General features: G+C 52.6%; 2 protein-coding genes across 2 annotated transcripts in view; both read right to left on the reverse strand.

The window, feature by feature from the left end:
- Positions 1-4,434: 4,434 nt before the first annotated feature.
- On the reverse strand, positions 4,435-5,642 carry LOC129676483 (bursicon-like). Its single transcript, XM_055606859.1, has 3 exons — positions 5,618-5,642; positions 5,224-5,332; positions 4,435-4,624 (listed from the first exon to the last, which is right to left on the reverse strand). Exons 1-3 carry the CDS (start codon positions 5,640-5,642, stop codon positions 4,435-4,437), a joined length of 324 nt encoding a protein of 107 aa, XP_055462834.1.
- Positions 5,643-5,863: 221 nt separating this feature from the next.
- LOC129676484 (mucin-5B-like) overlaps positions 5,864-13,741 on the reverse strand; it is a 29,677-nt gene continuing 21,799 nt past the window's right edge. Inside the window, exons 33-46 of the mRNA XM_055606860.1 lie at positions 12,333-13,481; positions 11,946-12,127; positions 11,480-11,648; positions 10,546-10,802; positions 10,084-10,270; positions 9,752-9,977; positions 9,474-9,652; positions 9,311-9,380; positions 9,027-9,127; positions 7,528-7,565; positions 6,955-7,071; positions 6,297-6,383; positions 6,079-6,201; positions 5,864-5,935 (exon numbers count right to left, since the gene is read on the reverse strand). Coding sequence (XP_055462835.1) covers positions 5,864-5,935; positions 6,079-6,201; positions 6,297-6,383; positions 6,955-7,071; positions 7,528-7,565; positions 9,027-9,127; positions 9,311-9,380; positions 9,474-9,652; positions 9,752-9,977; positions 10,084-10,270; positions 10,546-10,802; positions 11,480-11,648; positions 11,946-12,127; positions 12,333-13,481 — 2,957 coding nt within the window. The remainder of the gene's footprint in view (positions 5,936-6,078; positions 6,202-6,296; positions 6,384-6,954; positions 7,072-7,527; positions 7,566-9,026; positions 9,128-9,310; positions 9,381-9,473; positions 9,653-9,751; positions 9,978-10,083; positions 10,271-10,545; positions 10,803-11,479; positions 11,649-11,945; positions 12,128-12,332; positions 13,482-13,741) is intronic.

Below are 13,741 nucleotides of genomic sequence, written 5' to 3' on the forward strand. Positions count from 1 at the left end.
CATGGCCCGAGTTCCTGGTCTCTTCGTCTCTGTGGCTGGCAGAGATCCCGACAATCCTCTGCATGTGGGTGCTTGTCACGCTGTCCTCATGGCCTCTAAATTTGCTCACTTGTCCCTGTAGGGCCACCTTAGGCTCCTTCTTACTCAAGTTTCTCCTTCTGCCTAGCTTCAGATGTTGGTTAGAATGAGAACAGCTCTCATAGGCTCATGAGTTTGAATGCTTGGTCCTCAGTTGGTAGCCATTTGAGGAGGATTAGGAGGTATGGCCTTGTTGGAGTAGGTATGACCTTTGGAGGAAGTGTGTGTGTGTGTGTGTGTGTGTGTAGAGGGTGAATGTTGAGGTTTCAAAAGCTTATGCCTGTGTTTCTTCTCTACTGCTGCCTGTAGTTCTCAGCTTCTGCTCCAGCATAGCAGTCTGCCTATCTGTTTCCTTTTGTGATCATAACAGACCAACTCTGTGAAACTATAAGTAAGAAGCAAGCCTCCAATTAAATGTTCCATTATTAAGAGTTGTCTTGGTCAGAGTGTCTCTTCACAGCAATAGAACAGTAATTAAGACACTTCCCTCCCTTCTCTCCTCCCTGCCTCTGGTGGAGCAGACCTTACCCAGCCATGCCTGTGAGCTCACAAGACACCAGCCTCCTTGTCATCACATTCCCCAAGTCCTATTTGTGGGAGGAACAGTATCCACTTTGTTTCCACTGCAGGGCCTTGGGCAGGTCCCCCAGGTACACAAGGCAGAGTTGCCAAGCACCCTTTCCTGGAGTGCTTACCTTCCTGCTTAGCAGGCTGGGCCCTTGAGACTCCCCTGGTGCTTAGGAGAAAGCACATTCATTGTAAGTTCAGGCAAAAGATCAACACGACTCCTTGTATTTCTATTTTTGGTGTGTGTGTGTGTGTGTGTGTGTGTGTGTACATGTGTGTGCTATACACATGCATGTGAAGGTTAGTGATTAACCTTAGGTTACTGCCCACCTTGATTTTTGAGACAGGGTCTCTCTCACTGGGCTGGACCTCACCAAGTAGAATGGGCTGGCTAGCCAGTGAGTCCCAGGAATCTGCCTGTCTTCTCCACCTCTGCAGTACTAATACTACAAGCACTCAGGACAAGTCCTGCTTCTCGTGTGGGTTCCGGGGTTCAACCCAAATCCTTGTGCTTATGTAGCAAGCATTCTAAGAACCAAGCCATCTCCCTAGTCCCCCCCATGTAGTTTCAACTTTCACTTTTTAATATTGTGTGTGAATGTATGGTGTATGGGTGGTCATGGGCATGGCATCCTGTGCATATGGAGGTCAGAGGACAATTTTTGCAGTCATTCCTCTCCTGCCACCTTTATTCAGGTTCCAGGAATTGAACTCAAGTAGCCAGGCTTGAGTGACAAGTATCTTTACCTGTTGAGCTCTGCCCCAGCCCCTCATTTATATGTTTTTACACTTTTATTTATTTTTATGTATAAGGATATTTTGCCCACATGTATACCATGCAAATGCCTAGTGCCTGTAGAGGCCAGAAGAGGGCGTCAGATCCCTAAGAATGAGTCACCAAAATGGCTGTGAGCTGCCATATAGTTGCTAGGAATCAAACCTGGGTCCTCTGGAAGAACAGCAAATGCTCTTAACCACTGCGGCATCTTTCTAACCCCTCTTTGAAGACAATTCTACCGGCATCTTTTTGAACTGCAGACTTCTGTTGTGCTATCTATGGAAACAGGGCCCTTGCAGCCAAGATCTATTTAAAATCTATGGGGTGGAAATGGGGAGACAGAAGGGGAGCATGTAGGATACAGCTTTTCCCAGGCTGGGCATCACCCCTCCTTCCTCATGACTGTAGCTCCAGCAAGAACATCCTGGAACTCATCCCCAGGCAGCCTTCTTCTCTCTCTCTCTCTCTCTCTCTCTCTCTCTCTCTCTCTCTCTCTCCCTCCCTCCCTCCTTCCCACTTCCCCTCTCTGTGTCTCTCTCTGCCTCTCTCTGTCTCTCTGTCTCTCCCTCTCTCTTTTGTACAAGGTCTCACCATATAGCACAGGCTGGACTCCAGCTGGTGGACCTCATGCCTTTACCTCTAGAGGGTTGGTATTACAGGTATATGCCACCACACCCAGCTCCCTTTCAGTTCTTTCCTTTGGTGGGACTTCAGATATATCACCAATAATCTTAAATCATTTCTTTAAAACTATCCTACTTCACCTGTTAACCTGAGTGCCTGCTGCTTGATCCCTTTTGTTTTGACTCTTCCTCAGCTGGGGATCCAGAGGCGTGGTGATTTAGGAGCTAAGTGCACACTCCCTCACTCCCTATATGGAAGAGTATTGGGCCCCCTGACATGGACCCCTGGGTTTCCCTGTCATTTTGGTGTGTTGCTAATGTCTTTTCAGAAAGATGTCTGTCTGCTTTCCACATAATCCACTTTGTGATGGCAGTTTCTTTTTGTCACTGCCTGTGGGGAAGAGATATCCGCTCTCCCATCCAGGAAGCAGAAATCCCTCTTAGAATATACTTAAAGTGTACCTAGAGCTGTTTGTTTACTCATTGTGTCTTACTGTGATTTTCCCTGGGCCCTGGTCAGGCCTTATATTTTAAGACTGGACTTTTGAGTCCGCTGCCCTGGCTGGAGCAGGCCTTGTCAAGGTTTTCCATCTCTCTGTGCCTCTGTTTCCCAATAGGTAAAGTGGGACAGTGACAGCAGACACTATATATTTGTCCATAAGTAGGAGCACCCCTTGACATGAAAGACCTCAACATTTGAGAGTGTCCCTGCCAAGTGATGCCCTTGACTGCCAGTGAGCGTGCATGGGAGTGACTGGGGTTGAGGAAACAGCATTTTGCTGTGGCTTCATGAGGACAGGAACATGGAATTTCTTGTCCTAGAAGCCACACTCGGAGATCAAAGGTGAGCTTAGAGAAGCTGGCTTCAGTAGCCTCCTGCTAACCCATAGCACACCTGCTGGCCTCATCAGTCTCTGGACCATGTTTGCTGGTCCCCAGTGGGCTGTCTGCCAGGCACACCTCAACAAGTGCATAGGAAAGGAAGGCTCCCTGGCCACATCTGTGAGGAGCTGGGTCCTTCTAGCCCAGGCACGGAAGCTCTGCCATACTGGGTCTGTTTGCATCTACTTCTGGGGAGGAGGGTAGCCCACAGCCCATAGCGGGACCCCTCTGCTTACTTCTCCAGAAGCTTTTGGGGCCTTAGCTAGCCACTGTGTCTTTATCTTCCTAGGTCCCAACCTCACCATTGACCACATTCTGTACAGTTGGGGATCATCTGTACCTTCTTCCACAGTCAAGCCGGGACATTATCTGTCCCACATAGAGCTTCCCCCTTGACGGCCTTCCTTCCCGCCACTCCTACCTCTGGAATCCAAGCCATAGAGCTCCACATTTCCAATCCCTGTCCCTTAGGACTCCCTGCCACCCTTATGGAGTGTCCTCTACTCTGGACAGGGGGAGGAGAAGTTAAGGAGCCAATGATAGTCTCTTATGTAGTAAGCCAATCGGTGACAGGTATCTTAATTCTAGTTAACCCAATGAGGCAGAGCAGGACCTGAGACCCCGCACCCCTCCAGCCACAGCCTCTCAGCATCTGAGCAGTGCAGAGCCCCCTTCTTCATGTTTCTGCCCATGGCAGCCACCACACTGATGGGGGCTAGGATGGCTTCCTCAGCCCACAGGCTCCTCTGTCTGTCTAGTCTGTCCTGATGATGCCCCTGGGTTCAGCGACCACTAGGCTAGTGTGTGGTTCCCTGGCTTGCCCCTGCCCATGCTCTCAGTGTCCAGCCAGTGGTGAGTAACTCTCCCATATTTGTTCCTCTTAGCTCCCTTTGCATCCCTCATGTTCCTGTTGATAGCTCCAGCTCTGTTCCTGGAAACTGAGAACCACAAACAGGGAGACAGAGAGGGCAGGAAAAGACACCAGGAGGAGACACAGTGCCAGGGTTTATTACAGCTTAGGGATGGGTGAGCACAGGCCCCTCTCCAACCCCAGATCCCAGGGCCCCTCTAGCAGGCAAGATACCTTGCCTGACACAGCTCCCTGGTAGCTGGTCCTTCTTGGACAGTCCCATCTACCTTTGTGAACTTGAGATGACTGTCAGAGGGCTTTCTTTGAGTTACAGAGGGCACACAGGTTTGCTATGGGGAACCCTATAGCCACAGGCTCTCTCACAGAAGATGAGGCTGAGACAGGGTCCTCCAAGGGCCAGATCCTCACCTGGCCCCCTCCTCAAGTGGATCTTAATTGTCCCGTTACCCTCCGTGATTCTGGTTTCACTGAGTGGCAGGCAGAGGGTGGAGCAGAGGCAGTGGGAGCCACAGAGGGCAGCTGTGGGCCTCATGGAGAATGCCTACCTAAGGTTTTCATGGTCAGTTGTGCAGGTTCTGCTCCAGGTGGAGGGACGTGAGGGGTTGGGGGACACAATTGCCTTCCAGCAGTGGGCTCTAGGGAGTGCTCCTGGGAGTCATGGGCAGGGAGCTGCAGGCCAGGACACAGCTGCACTCATCGATGTGGGAGTAGGTGTGCTGGATGGCTGTACCATCGGGGCACTGCATGGTCACAGCTACGTCATGGACTTTGCTCTCCTGACAGCAGGTGCACTGATGCTCCACGGCCTGGGCCTCCATGGAGTACCTGTGGACACGGGAGGGTGTTCATCTTAGCAAGATAATGATTCATGGTCCTCTCTGGGCTCTTGACAGCCACCTGACTGTCCACCTTGGCTACTTTCTTGAACATAAAATTTTACCCTTCTTGGGCTCTTTTTAAATCCTATTCCATCTTTCATAGCCTCCTGTGATTCTCTTCCCTTTCCATCCGTCCTCTGACCCTGTTCAGAGTTTCCCTCTGGACAGCCTCCCTAAGCCCTGAAGACCGTCCCCCCACCCCTGCCTTTTCTAACCACAAACTGTCAGCCTTCTGGCCACTCCTGTTCACATCTGACCACAGCCCAGGATCACCTGGGGCCCACAGAGGGATCTGATGCTGCTTGAGCCCCTAAATACATTTAGATTTCTGGACACGAGTCCCTCCACCCCCAGCCAAAACCCTATTTTGTGCACCTAAACCAGGTTTGTCCCTGGCTTGGCCGGGAGATGGGCTATATATGCTTTAGTCAGATGGCTGTGTGCGGCCTCCTGATCCTGAGCAGGAGACAGTCTCCATGAGACCCAAGGTGGCAAGGTAGCAACTGGTTTTGCTCTTCTCTCAGGGGAGGCGGGGCACCCACTCACTTGGACATTCCAGAGCAGGAACCCTCGCAGAAGGTGATGTTGACGGTTTTTTCACAGCCTTTATGCCGCAAGATGGTTGTGTTTACATGCACTTGACATGTCCTTGAGTCTACAAAGAAGACAGGCCAGTACAGAAACCCTAGACCCTCCCTCAGAGGCCCCAGACCTGGTAAAGCTGCCTCTCTATGATGGTTAATATTGCCTGTCAACTTGAATCACCTAAGCAACAAAGCTCTGAGAGATTTTCGAGATTAAGTTCATTGTTGAGGGAAGACCCACCCTGAATGTGGCAGAACCTCCCATGGGCTAGGGTCTCAGGCTAAATGAAAAGAAGAAAGTGAACTGAGTACCAGCGTTCATCTCCCTCTGCCTCCTGGCTGCAGACACATCTCACCATCTGCCTCTGCTCCTCTTGCCATGTCTACCCACCATGGTGGGACTGTACACTCAAACCATGAGCCAGATAAATCCTTCCTTCCTTAAATTGATTTTGTATTTGGTCACAGCAATGAGAGAAGTAACTGACAGACCTTTCGTGGGTGACCAAACCCTTTCTATTATCCTGAAACTCTGGTGGGATCTGCCACTCAGTGAGATCAACTTGTATCGCTTTTGGTGGGAACTGGGTGGAGCTGGAGAACTAGATGAGAGATGTCTTCAACTTACCCTCTTTTTCACAGGAGTAACAGCAACCGGTTTTCCTTAGGGTTCCCTGCAGAGCCAAGAATAGAACAGGACTGGGGCAGAGTCAGAATATGGGGTACAAGCCGTAGAGACACAGATTCCTTGGGGAAGATCCTTCCAGGGGCTTGATAAGGGTGGATCACTCAAAGGCAAGGCCTCCCCGGCACATACCCTACAGTTGGATACATCAGGGCAAGGTGCAGGGGTTGGGGTCAGAACATAGATTCCATTCTCAGTCCTACAGTGGTACTCAGTGCAGTTGTCCACCTGACTGTTCACCCAGGTTTCATTGAGCTGAAAAGCAAATCACACGACAGAGGTCCGGGCAGGGATCCAATTGTGGCTGAGGCCTGCTCAAGGGAAGGTTTTCCTATGCCCACGCCTATTACCTGTACTGCCTGACCCCCTGGTGTGAGGCAGGCATCCTGCACACACTGCCCGCAGCACTTCTCTGGCATCAGCTTGTAGTTGAAGCCCTGTGGGGACAGGAGAGGTGGTTGGCTCTCTCGTTCACCCCAGCCACCCTTCTGAGCACACTCTAGGGGTCCTGGGCCTCTCTAACAGGAACTGCAGAGAGGTCATGTCTTGGCTGTGTTGTATACCCTTCCCAGGTCTCACAGCTTAGCTCACTCTGCTTCTGAGCCCCTCTTTGTCTACTGTGGTGGTTCTCAACCTTCATAATGCTGCAGCCTCTTAATACAGTTCCTCTTGTTGTGGTGACCCACAACCGTAAGATCATTTCGTTGCTACTTCATTGTAATTACGTAACTGTAATTTTGCTACTGTTATGAATCATAATGTAAATATCTGATATGCAGGATATCTGATATATGACCCCTGTGAAAGGGTCACTTGACCGTCAGTGGTTGAGAACCACTGGTCTACTGGTACTGTATTAGACCTGTTTCTAGTCAGCTCATCAACCCACAAGTCCTATTTTTCCCTTCGGAAATGAACAAGACCGCAAAATTATGGTAAATTCGAGGACTCTCAACGATGGGGTGCCATGGGTAGCCTCTCGGGGTGTTTGATGGGTCTCAGGCTCACCTTGGGACAGGTGGTGCTACAAAGGATCTCTCTACATTCTACTTTTGGTTCGTGGTTGCTCTCGGAGGAGCAGGTGCATGTCTGGCATGGAGCATTCCCTTGGAAGACTGCACCAACCTAGAGCAGAAGAGAAGAGAGGCACCGAGAGAAGGTGAAGGGTTGGGGCAAGCACATCAGGTCAAGACCTGTCACTGTATCCAGGCAGGGGCCATAGAGCCCAGATCTACCCCCCACCCTCACCAAGATGTGATTGTTCCCCTAGTTGAACACAGCTACCCATGGGGCAGGGACAGCAGTAAGCTGGGAAACCCAGAAGCTGACCACTCAGATGTGGCAGATGTGGTAGCCTCTTTCCACAGCTACACACATGCATACACACACACACACACACACACACACACACACACACACACACTCACACCCTTATGTCTTGTGTTCTAAGGGCCCAGATCCCCTCTTCAGATCTGTCCTTGTGACAATCATGTTGAGACAAGGACCAGGACCTGGGGGACACAGGTTTCCCATCCACCTCAACCTACCTCTGCTGTCCACCCTGCCTGGGCTGAGCCTTACCCCATACATGGTGTCATTGTATGTGCACAGCTTGGGTCCTGAAAGGAAAGGGCATTGGTGTGCATCTGGGCGGTGGGGCAAAACCCCTTGCTCCTCCCAGTCCCTGAACTCCACTGCAGCCAGTCTCAGCGACCCTCCCCCGGTACTTGAGCCCCATTTCTACTCACGACAGCTGGAGTTGGGACAGCAGCTGCCATTCTCATGGGTGTGGATCAGCTCATGGCCTGGCTCACACGTGGGAAGATTATTGGGGCAGGTGCTTACATTGCAGACTGGAGAGAAGGTGGTCCTGTCAGAATACTGCCCATTTGCCCACCCCTTATCTCCTCCCTCCTGGACATACTGGCCTCTGGTGTCATTTTTCCTAGGGACCCAGTACGCTTCCTGGCTTTTCTGGGTTTCATCAAGACCCCTCACTCTTCATTCCCTTAGTCCTCACCAGTCCTCTGCTTTGTTAGACCAGAGGCCACCAGCTTTGTTTTTCAGTGAAAAGCTGAAGTGTTTTGAGAGCATCCCCACCTAAGTGGCCCAATGTAGCTAATCTAGAGTCTGACTCTCCTATGTCCCCAGTAGATGCTCACCACACAGTGTCTCAGGGCAGCAGGGATTGTCTGCACTTGGCCTGGTCACAGTCACAAAGCCAGCTTCTGTGCACTGTGTGAGCCCATCCTGGCTCTCGCACTTCACTGGCTTACACTGTACTGACACAGAGCTGGGCTCGCATACACACGTCTGGCAGTTGCTGATCCAGTGTTCTCCAGGCTGAAACAGGCCAAATTGGGATCTCTAAAGGCCCTGAGGCCCTCAAGATCCTGGTCTGTCTAACTGAACTCAACATTAAGTCATCATTTACCCTGAGCAAGTTAGCCTTCTGCTGCCCAGAGTGACAGCAGGACAGGAGCCCAGGAGCCTTGCCTCAGCCTCCTGAGCTATGAAAAGCCAGCCACCCTTCTTCCCTCCCTCCTTTCTGCTCTTCTTTAGCTCAAGCAGGGGCCAGGGGAACACCACCACTTACAAACTTGGGTAGCCCATCTGGTCCCACGCAGGCTGGAAAGAAATGAGTGAAGTTGTTACTGAAGATGTTGGGGCTCAAGGCCAAGCAGAAGGGGGTCATTGGCTGAGAGAACTGTGCTCTTGGCCCTGTCCACATGCACCCCCAGCCAAGACCTCTATCTTCTTCTAGGACGGAGCAGAAGGTCCTAGGGAATTCTGAGACAGTGCTTGAGGTTGGCTGTTGAGAGGCTAGCTCTTCATGCAGTAAGGGGAGGCAGCTTCTCTGACCAGGCCCAAGCAGTAGAGTTTAGACTTAATGGTGGCAGGCTGTCAGGAGGCCTTTCAACATCTGCAGGACTCGTGGCCTCACTAGGATCCTCTCTCATGCTCTCTCAGGCAGAACAGGGTCTGCAGATGTGTTAGATCCTGGTCTGGCAGGTGAGGATGGACCTGTGGGGGACAGGGGTGGGGCAGGGCTTGTCCCGTGGTAGGTGGATGGCACTTACGGCACTCTGGTACACAGATGTCCATGCGTGAGTTGAAGAGGAGCTGATTCTCAGGGCAGAAGCAGCCTTCCGCCAGCATCTCAGTTGAAATGTTCAGGGTCCTAGTGTGAGGAGGAGCAGCAGAGCGTAGGGTCAGAAATCAGGTGGTACCTCCAAGAATCAGTTGTGGGTGTCACAGGGGGTCCTGAGTTAGGGGTACCCACAGTCTCAGCTCGGGCCCTTCAGACTTGCCTGGGAGGCCAGCTGCTACTTAATATGCTCACTGGCATGCAGATGGCACTCACCTGGAGCTGCAGGATACTGGATGCAGAGGTCCACAAGGCCTGTACTCCTTAGTGGATGGACAGGAGAGGTCTATGGGCACACAGAATGTCATCAGACAGGTTTGCAGGTTCGGAGGAACCAAGGAGGCCGAAGCCCTGACTAAGCTGGATGCTCCCAACTTACCACACAGCCCTCCAGTGGCATTGCGCCAGTCAGTGCATACGCCCTGGGTCCGGCAGAGTGCTGCATAGGCCTCCAGGCTCTGACAGAGTGTGCCAGTGGAGTTGTCATTGCAGTGGTCACTGATACAAGCTCTGAAGAAGGTGTCTGGAGGGATGAGTCTGTGGCACTCGGCAAAAACCCTATAACAGTAAGTGGAAAGGGCTGAGATCTCAGAGCCCAGCAAGTAGGCTAGCCAAGGGGAATGCTGCCCAGGCCCATCACCCCAAAGGGCAACTTACTGGCTCAGCATCAGCTCACAGAGTGGTACAGAGGGGCATGGAGTGGAGGTGGCTGTGCTGGACACTAGGGACTGGGGAGTGGTGCTTGGGGAAGGGCTAGGCTGAGCTAAGCAGTCATTGTTGCTTTTCCCAGGCACCAGCCAGTCTTTGGCCATGTCCTGGCAGTTAGAAGCTATGGTGCCGTCAGGCCGGCGGCAGTCGTCTGGCTGGCTGTTTGTGCAGGTACCTGGTGAGTAGGGTGGGGATTATAATCGTCTTCTCACTGTTTTCCATAGACCAGTTACCTCCACCCCATCTATAGAAGCAGAATGAGCCAGGTCATGCCCACTCACCACACTGGCCCTCAGTATTGTTGCTGAAGTATCTGTAGGGCAACCATATCTGGAAGATGTGCCCATCAAAGGTGATGGTGGCGCCAATGGTGGAAATGTTGACACTCATCGTGGTGGCCCCACTCAAGGACACAGTCACACCATTCTTACTGAAGCCTGAACTTATCCACATTTGGTCCCAGATAATCTGGGGATGTCCAGAGGAGAACAATAATCAGGAGGCCAGCTAGGCAGCAGGGCATGTGCTTTGGGAGTTCTGCCTCCCAAACACCAGGGCCACTCCCTGTGTTCTCAATCTAGAGAGAGTTTATTCTTTGCCTAGGCTGGCTCCTGCAGGCCATTTCTGCAGAGGCGAGAATGTTCTTGGTCCTCGGGGCTTTTCCCCCCTTTGCCTGTGTCACACCACACACAGGCCTCGTGTTTGCAGTGTGGTGTGGGGGCTCTGCCTATCCCAAGACTCACCAGGCCCTCCTCCTTCCCACTGACAGTGGTGGTGATGGTGAGGACAATCTCCATGGAGTTGTAGTACACACTGAGGGCACGGGGACAGAAGGTGACGTTGCTGGTAACCCCACAGTAGTAGCTATGAGCAAGAATGCTCAGGTTGCCATGGCGAGGGTGGATCTCCTTCATGAGCACCGAGGTACAGTTGTCCAGGAAAGTATAGGAGGTGCCATCGAATGTCAGGTAGTGTGAGTTCCCCCATCCACTGCAGAAGCCTACAGGAGACTACAGTTGTAAGCTCACTTCCCAGCCCTGTTACCCAGCACCACCTCTCAAACTGTTACCGCGGGGGAACACAGTTGCTTCGTTTATAAAATAGGTTGTCTCCCAATACATATCTACTGTGAATGTCACCACTGGTCTTAAAATGGGACCATTCCAAAGTACCTGGGTGTCCCTTGAACCTAATGATGGTGTACTTATAACTGATAGGAGAGATAGACATGGAGCAGAAGACCATAAGAAGATGAAGGCAGAGTGGAGTAATGAAGCCACAAGCCAAGGACTCCTGTAGCCCTTAGCTGGAAAAGGCAGAAAGGATCCTCCTCAGCCTCCATAGGGAGTGTGGCCTTGCCTGCTTTGATCTGACCTAGCTTGGGGACCCTAATAGTTTGCTATTCTAAGTCCCAAGTTTGAGTCATTTAACACTCAGTAATGGAAGTTGTCATCAGGACCACTGGAAAGAACTCATATCATGGCTTTTTGCACCCTACCCCTCCCTGGTCATAGTCCATGTCCGTGCTACACCCATGTTCCTAGACTCCCTGTGCACCCAATGCCTGCAGGCAAGCACAGCATTTACATGTGCCTTCTGAGACTGACAGACACTGATAGCAAATGCCTTGGTCCTGTCCCATCTTGCTGAGCTGTCCCGTGCCTGCCCTCTGCTCACATTCACACTCATAGTGGAAGTGGCAAGGCTCCTGGTCCCACACTTTGATGGGCAAGTGCTTGTTGACACAGGTGACATTATCCACAGGCTCGGGCTCTAGGAGGATGATTTGGTTGTTGCCCTGGCACACGGCCACTGTGCAGTTCTCCAGGGTCCAAGACTCATTCACCTGAGGCAGAAGATATGGAGGGTGGTCACCTGGAGGTCATGTGGAGACCCCAAGCCCTGTCCTGCCTGGAGCCCCAGGTCCCTACAGCTTTGAATCCCAGAAGGCAGCCGGTGTGCCTGCTGATCAGGACCCCAGAGCCCAGGGACCTCTCTCAGCAGGAGCTACTGGAAGACAGGTCACTGAGACAGACCACAGGGCTGGGATGGTGCTGACCATTAGCCGTGGCACAATCCAAATGTGCCTGACAACCCAAACCCACACCACATCAGAGAAACGTTGAGGGACAAGGAAGCCCACCTTCCGGGGAGGGATGGCATCATCACAGCCAGGAGGCAGGGGAGACGAAGGCGAAGGGGTAGAGGGCACTGGAGGTGAAGAGGAGGGGCAGGTACCCTGGAAGCGGTCAGCATCACAGTCCTGGTTGCAGATGGCATAGAATTGGCAGCCAGCCCCATCAGTCTTATTGTAGATGACATCCCCTGTGAAGGAGAAGGTCACAGGAAGATATACCCCAGCTGAAGAGGCAGGCTAGGGCCAGGGGAGACATAGGGCACGAGGGGTAGCCTGAGGGAGAGAGGCATGGACTGAACTTTGCATGCATGAGAGGTCTCATAGCTCCCAAAGCTGACAGACTCAGGTTCACAGGGGATATGAGGTGAGGAGAACATCGACTTGTCTACTCACCAGGTGAGAACAGCTGTCCAAATGCCTGGCAGAAACAGGGGGACGGGGAAGATGCTTGGCTGGAAAAGACAGTAGGCCTGAGGGTACTGAGGCTTGAGGGCAACTCAGTAGACACACTGAAGGTCACCTGGCTGCCGGGGGAAACTTCAGAGGTGTGAGTGGTCCCTGAGGTAGAGGAGGGGACCACAGTGGGGACAGTGGCTGCAGGCGAAGTCTCGGTGGTCAAAACTGGAGAGGTGTGAGTAGACACCGGGGAGGAGGAGGGGAGCGTGATGGAGCTAGTGACCACAGGTAAAGAAGTCATGGTAGTCAAAACTGTGGTGGTGCGATTAGACAACAGGTGAGAGGTGGAAGGAGTGGCAGCCATGGAGGTGGTGGCCAGAGGTGACGTGGTGCAGTGGCTGTAGTTGTCACAGCAGAGGAAGCGCACGTGGTAGTTGTCACAGTACTGCAAAGGCCCCGATTGGTTGATATTTTTGCATATCAGCCCGAATCGCACGTCACACAGGACCACCTGCTCTAGGGTTTCCAGGGGTCGGTCTGGCTCCTTCTCGGAGCGGCACTGGATGTCCTTGGGCTGCTCACAGAAGACAAAGCCAACCTCACGTAACACTGCGTAGACCTCGAAATCTCCGCCCCTGGGGCCAGGGTTAGGGAAGTCTGCGTCGAACCAGTCTGTCCACGTGCACCGAGGCGCACAGCCCGAGTGACGAGATGTGGTCCATGTGAATGCTTGGGTGCTTAGCGCTGTAGTGCTGAAGGGGCGGTTGGTCTGAAAGGTGGTCTCAGGGCTTAAGGACACTGAGGCTGTGGAAGGGATCAGGGGAGTGTTGGTAGACCAGGGCAGGGCTGATTTGATGGTGCTGGGAGAGGTGCTAGGACAGTGGCTGTAGTCATTACAGCAAAGCACACGGATACGGTAGTTGGGGCACGTACTAAGGGGCCCCTCCTGGTCCAGGTTCCTGCACACCAGGCCAAATTCCAGACTGCAGTTGACCACTTGCAGAGGCACGTTGGGCTGATCCACAGTGACACATTCTATGTCCAGGGGCTTTTCACATATGGCAACTCCAGCTGCTCTAATATTGGCATAGGTCTCAAACTCGCCCCCAGAGCTCCCAGGTATGGGGAAACTCTGGTCTAGCCAGTCTGTCCAGATACACCGAGGCTTGCAGCCGGTGGAAGTAGAAGACAGAGTGGGGACGTCTGTGGTTCTGGTCCTCCACAGAGATGAGGTCTGAGATTCCTTGGGAGGACTTGTGGGCATGGAAGCAGCTGGAGTGCTGGTGAGGGTTGTGGAAGTAGCCCAAGAAATGTTTGTGGTAGCGCTAGAGAGTCTTGGGGTAGTGGCCGTTCCTGGCGCCGGGGTCGGCCCAGTGGTGGTGGGGCCCTGGCAGTGGCTGGTACTG

This window comes from Psammomys obesus, unplaced genomic scaffold (assembly GCF_907164565.1).
Source record: "Psammomys obesus unplaced genomic scaffold, mPsaObe1.curated_primary_1811, whole genome shotgun sequence".
NCBI classification, from domain to species: Eukaryota; Metazoa; Chordata; class Mammalia; order Rodentia; family Muridae; genus Psammomys; species Psammomys obesus.

Excerpts from the sequence above, each read along its gene's own strand:
- LOC129676483 (XM_055606859.1), bottom strand. The coding sequence starts at position 5,642 with ATGGCAAGAGGAGCAGAGGCAGATG. Across the intron at positions 5,333-5,617 it reads AAGAGGAGCAGAGGCAGATG|ACTCAAGGACATGTCAAGTG; the intron begins GTGAGATGTGTC and ends TCTTCTTTGTAG. Across the intron at positions 4,625-5,223 it reads TCCTGCTCTGGAATGTCCAA|GTACTCCATGGAGGCCCAGG; the intron begins GTGAGTGGGTGC and ends CCGTGTCCACAG.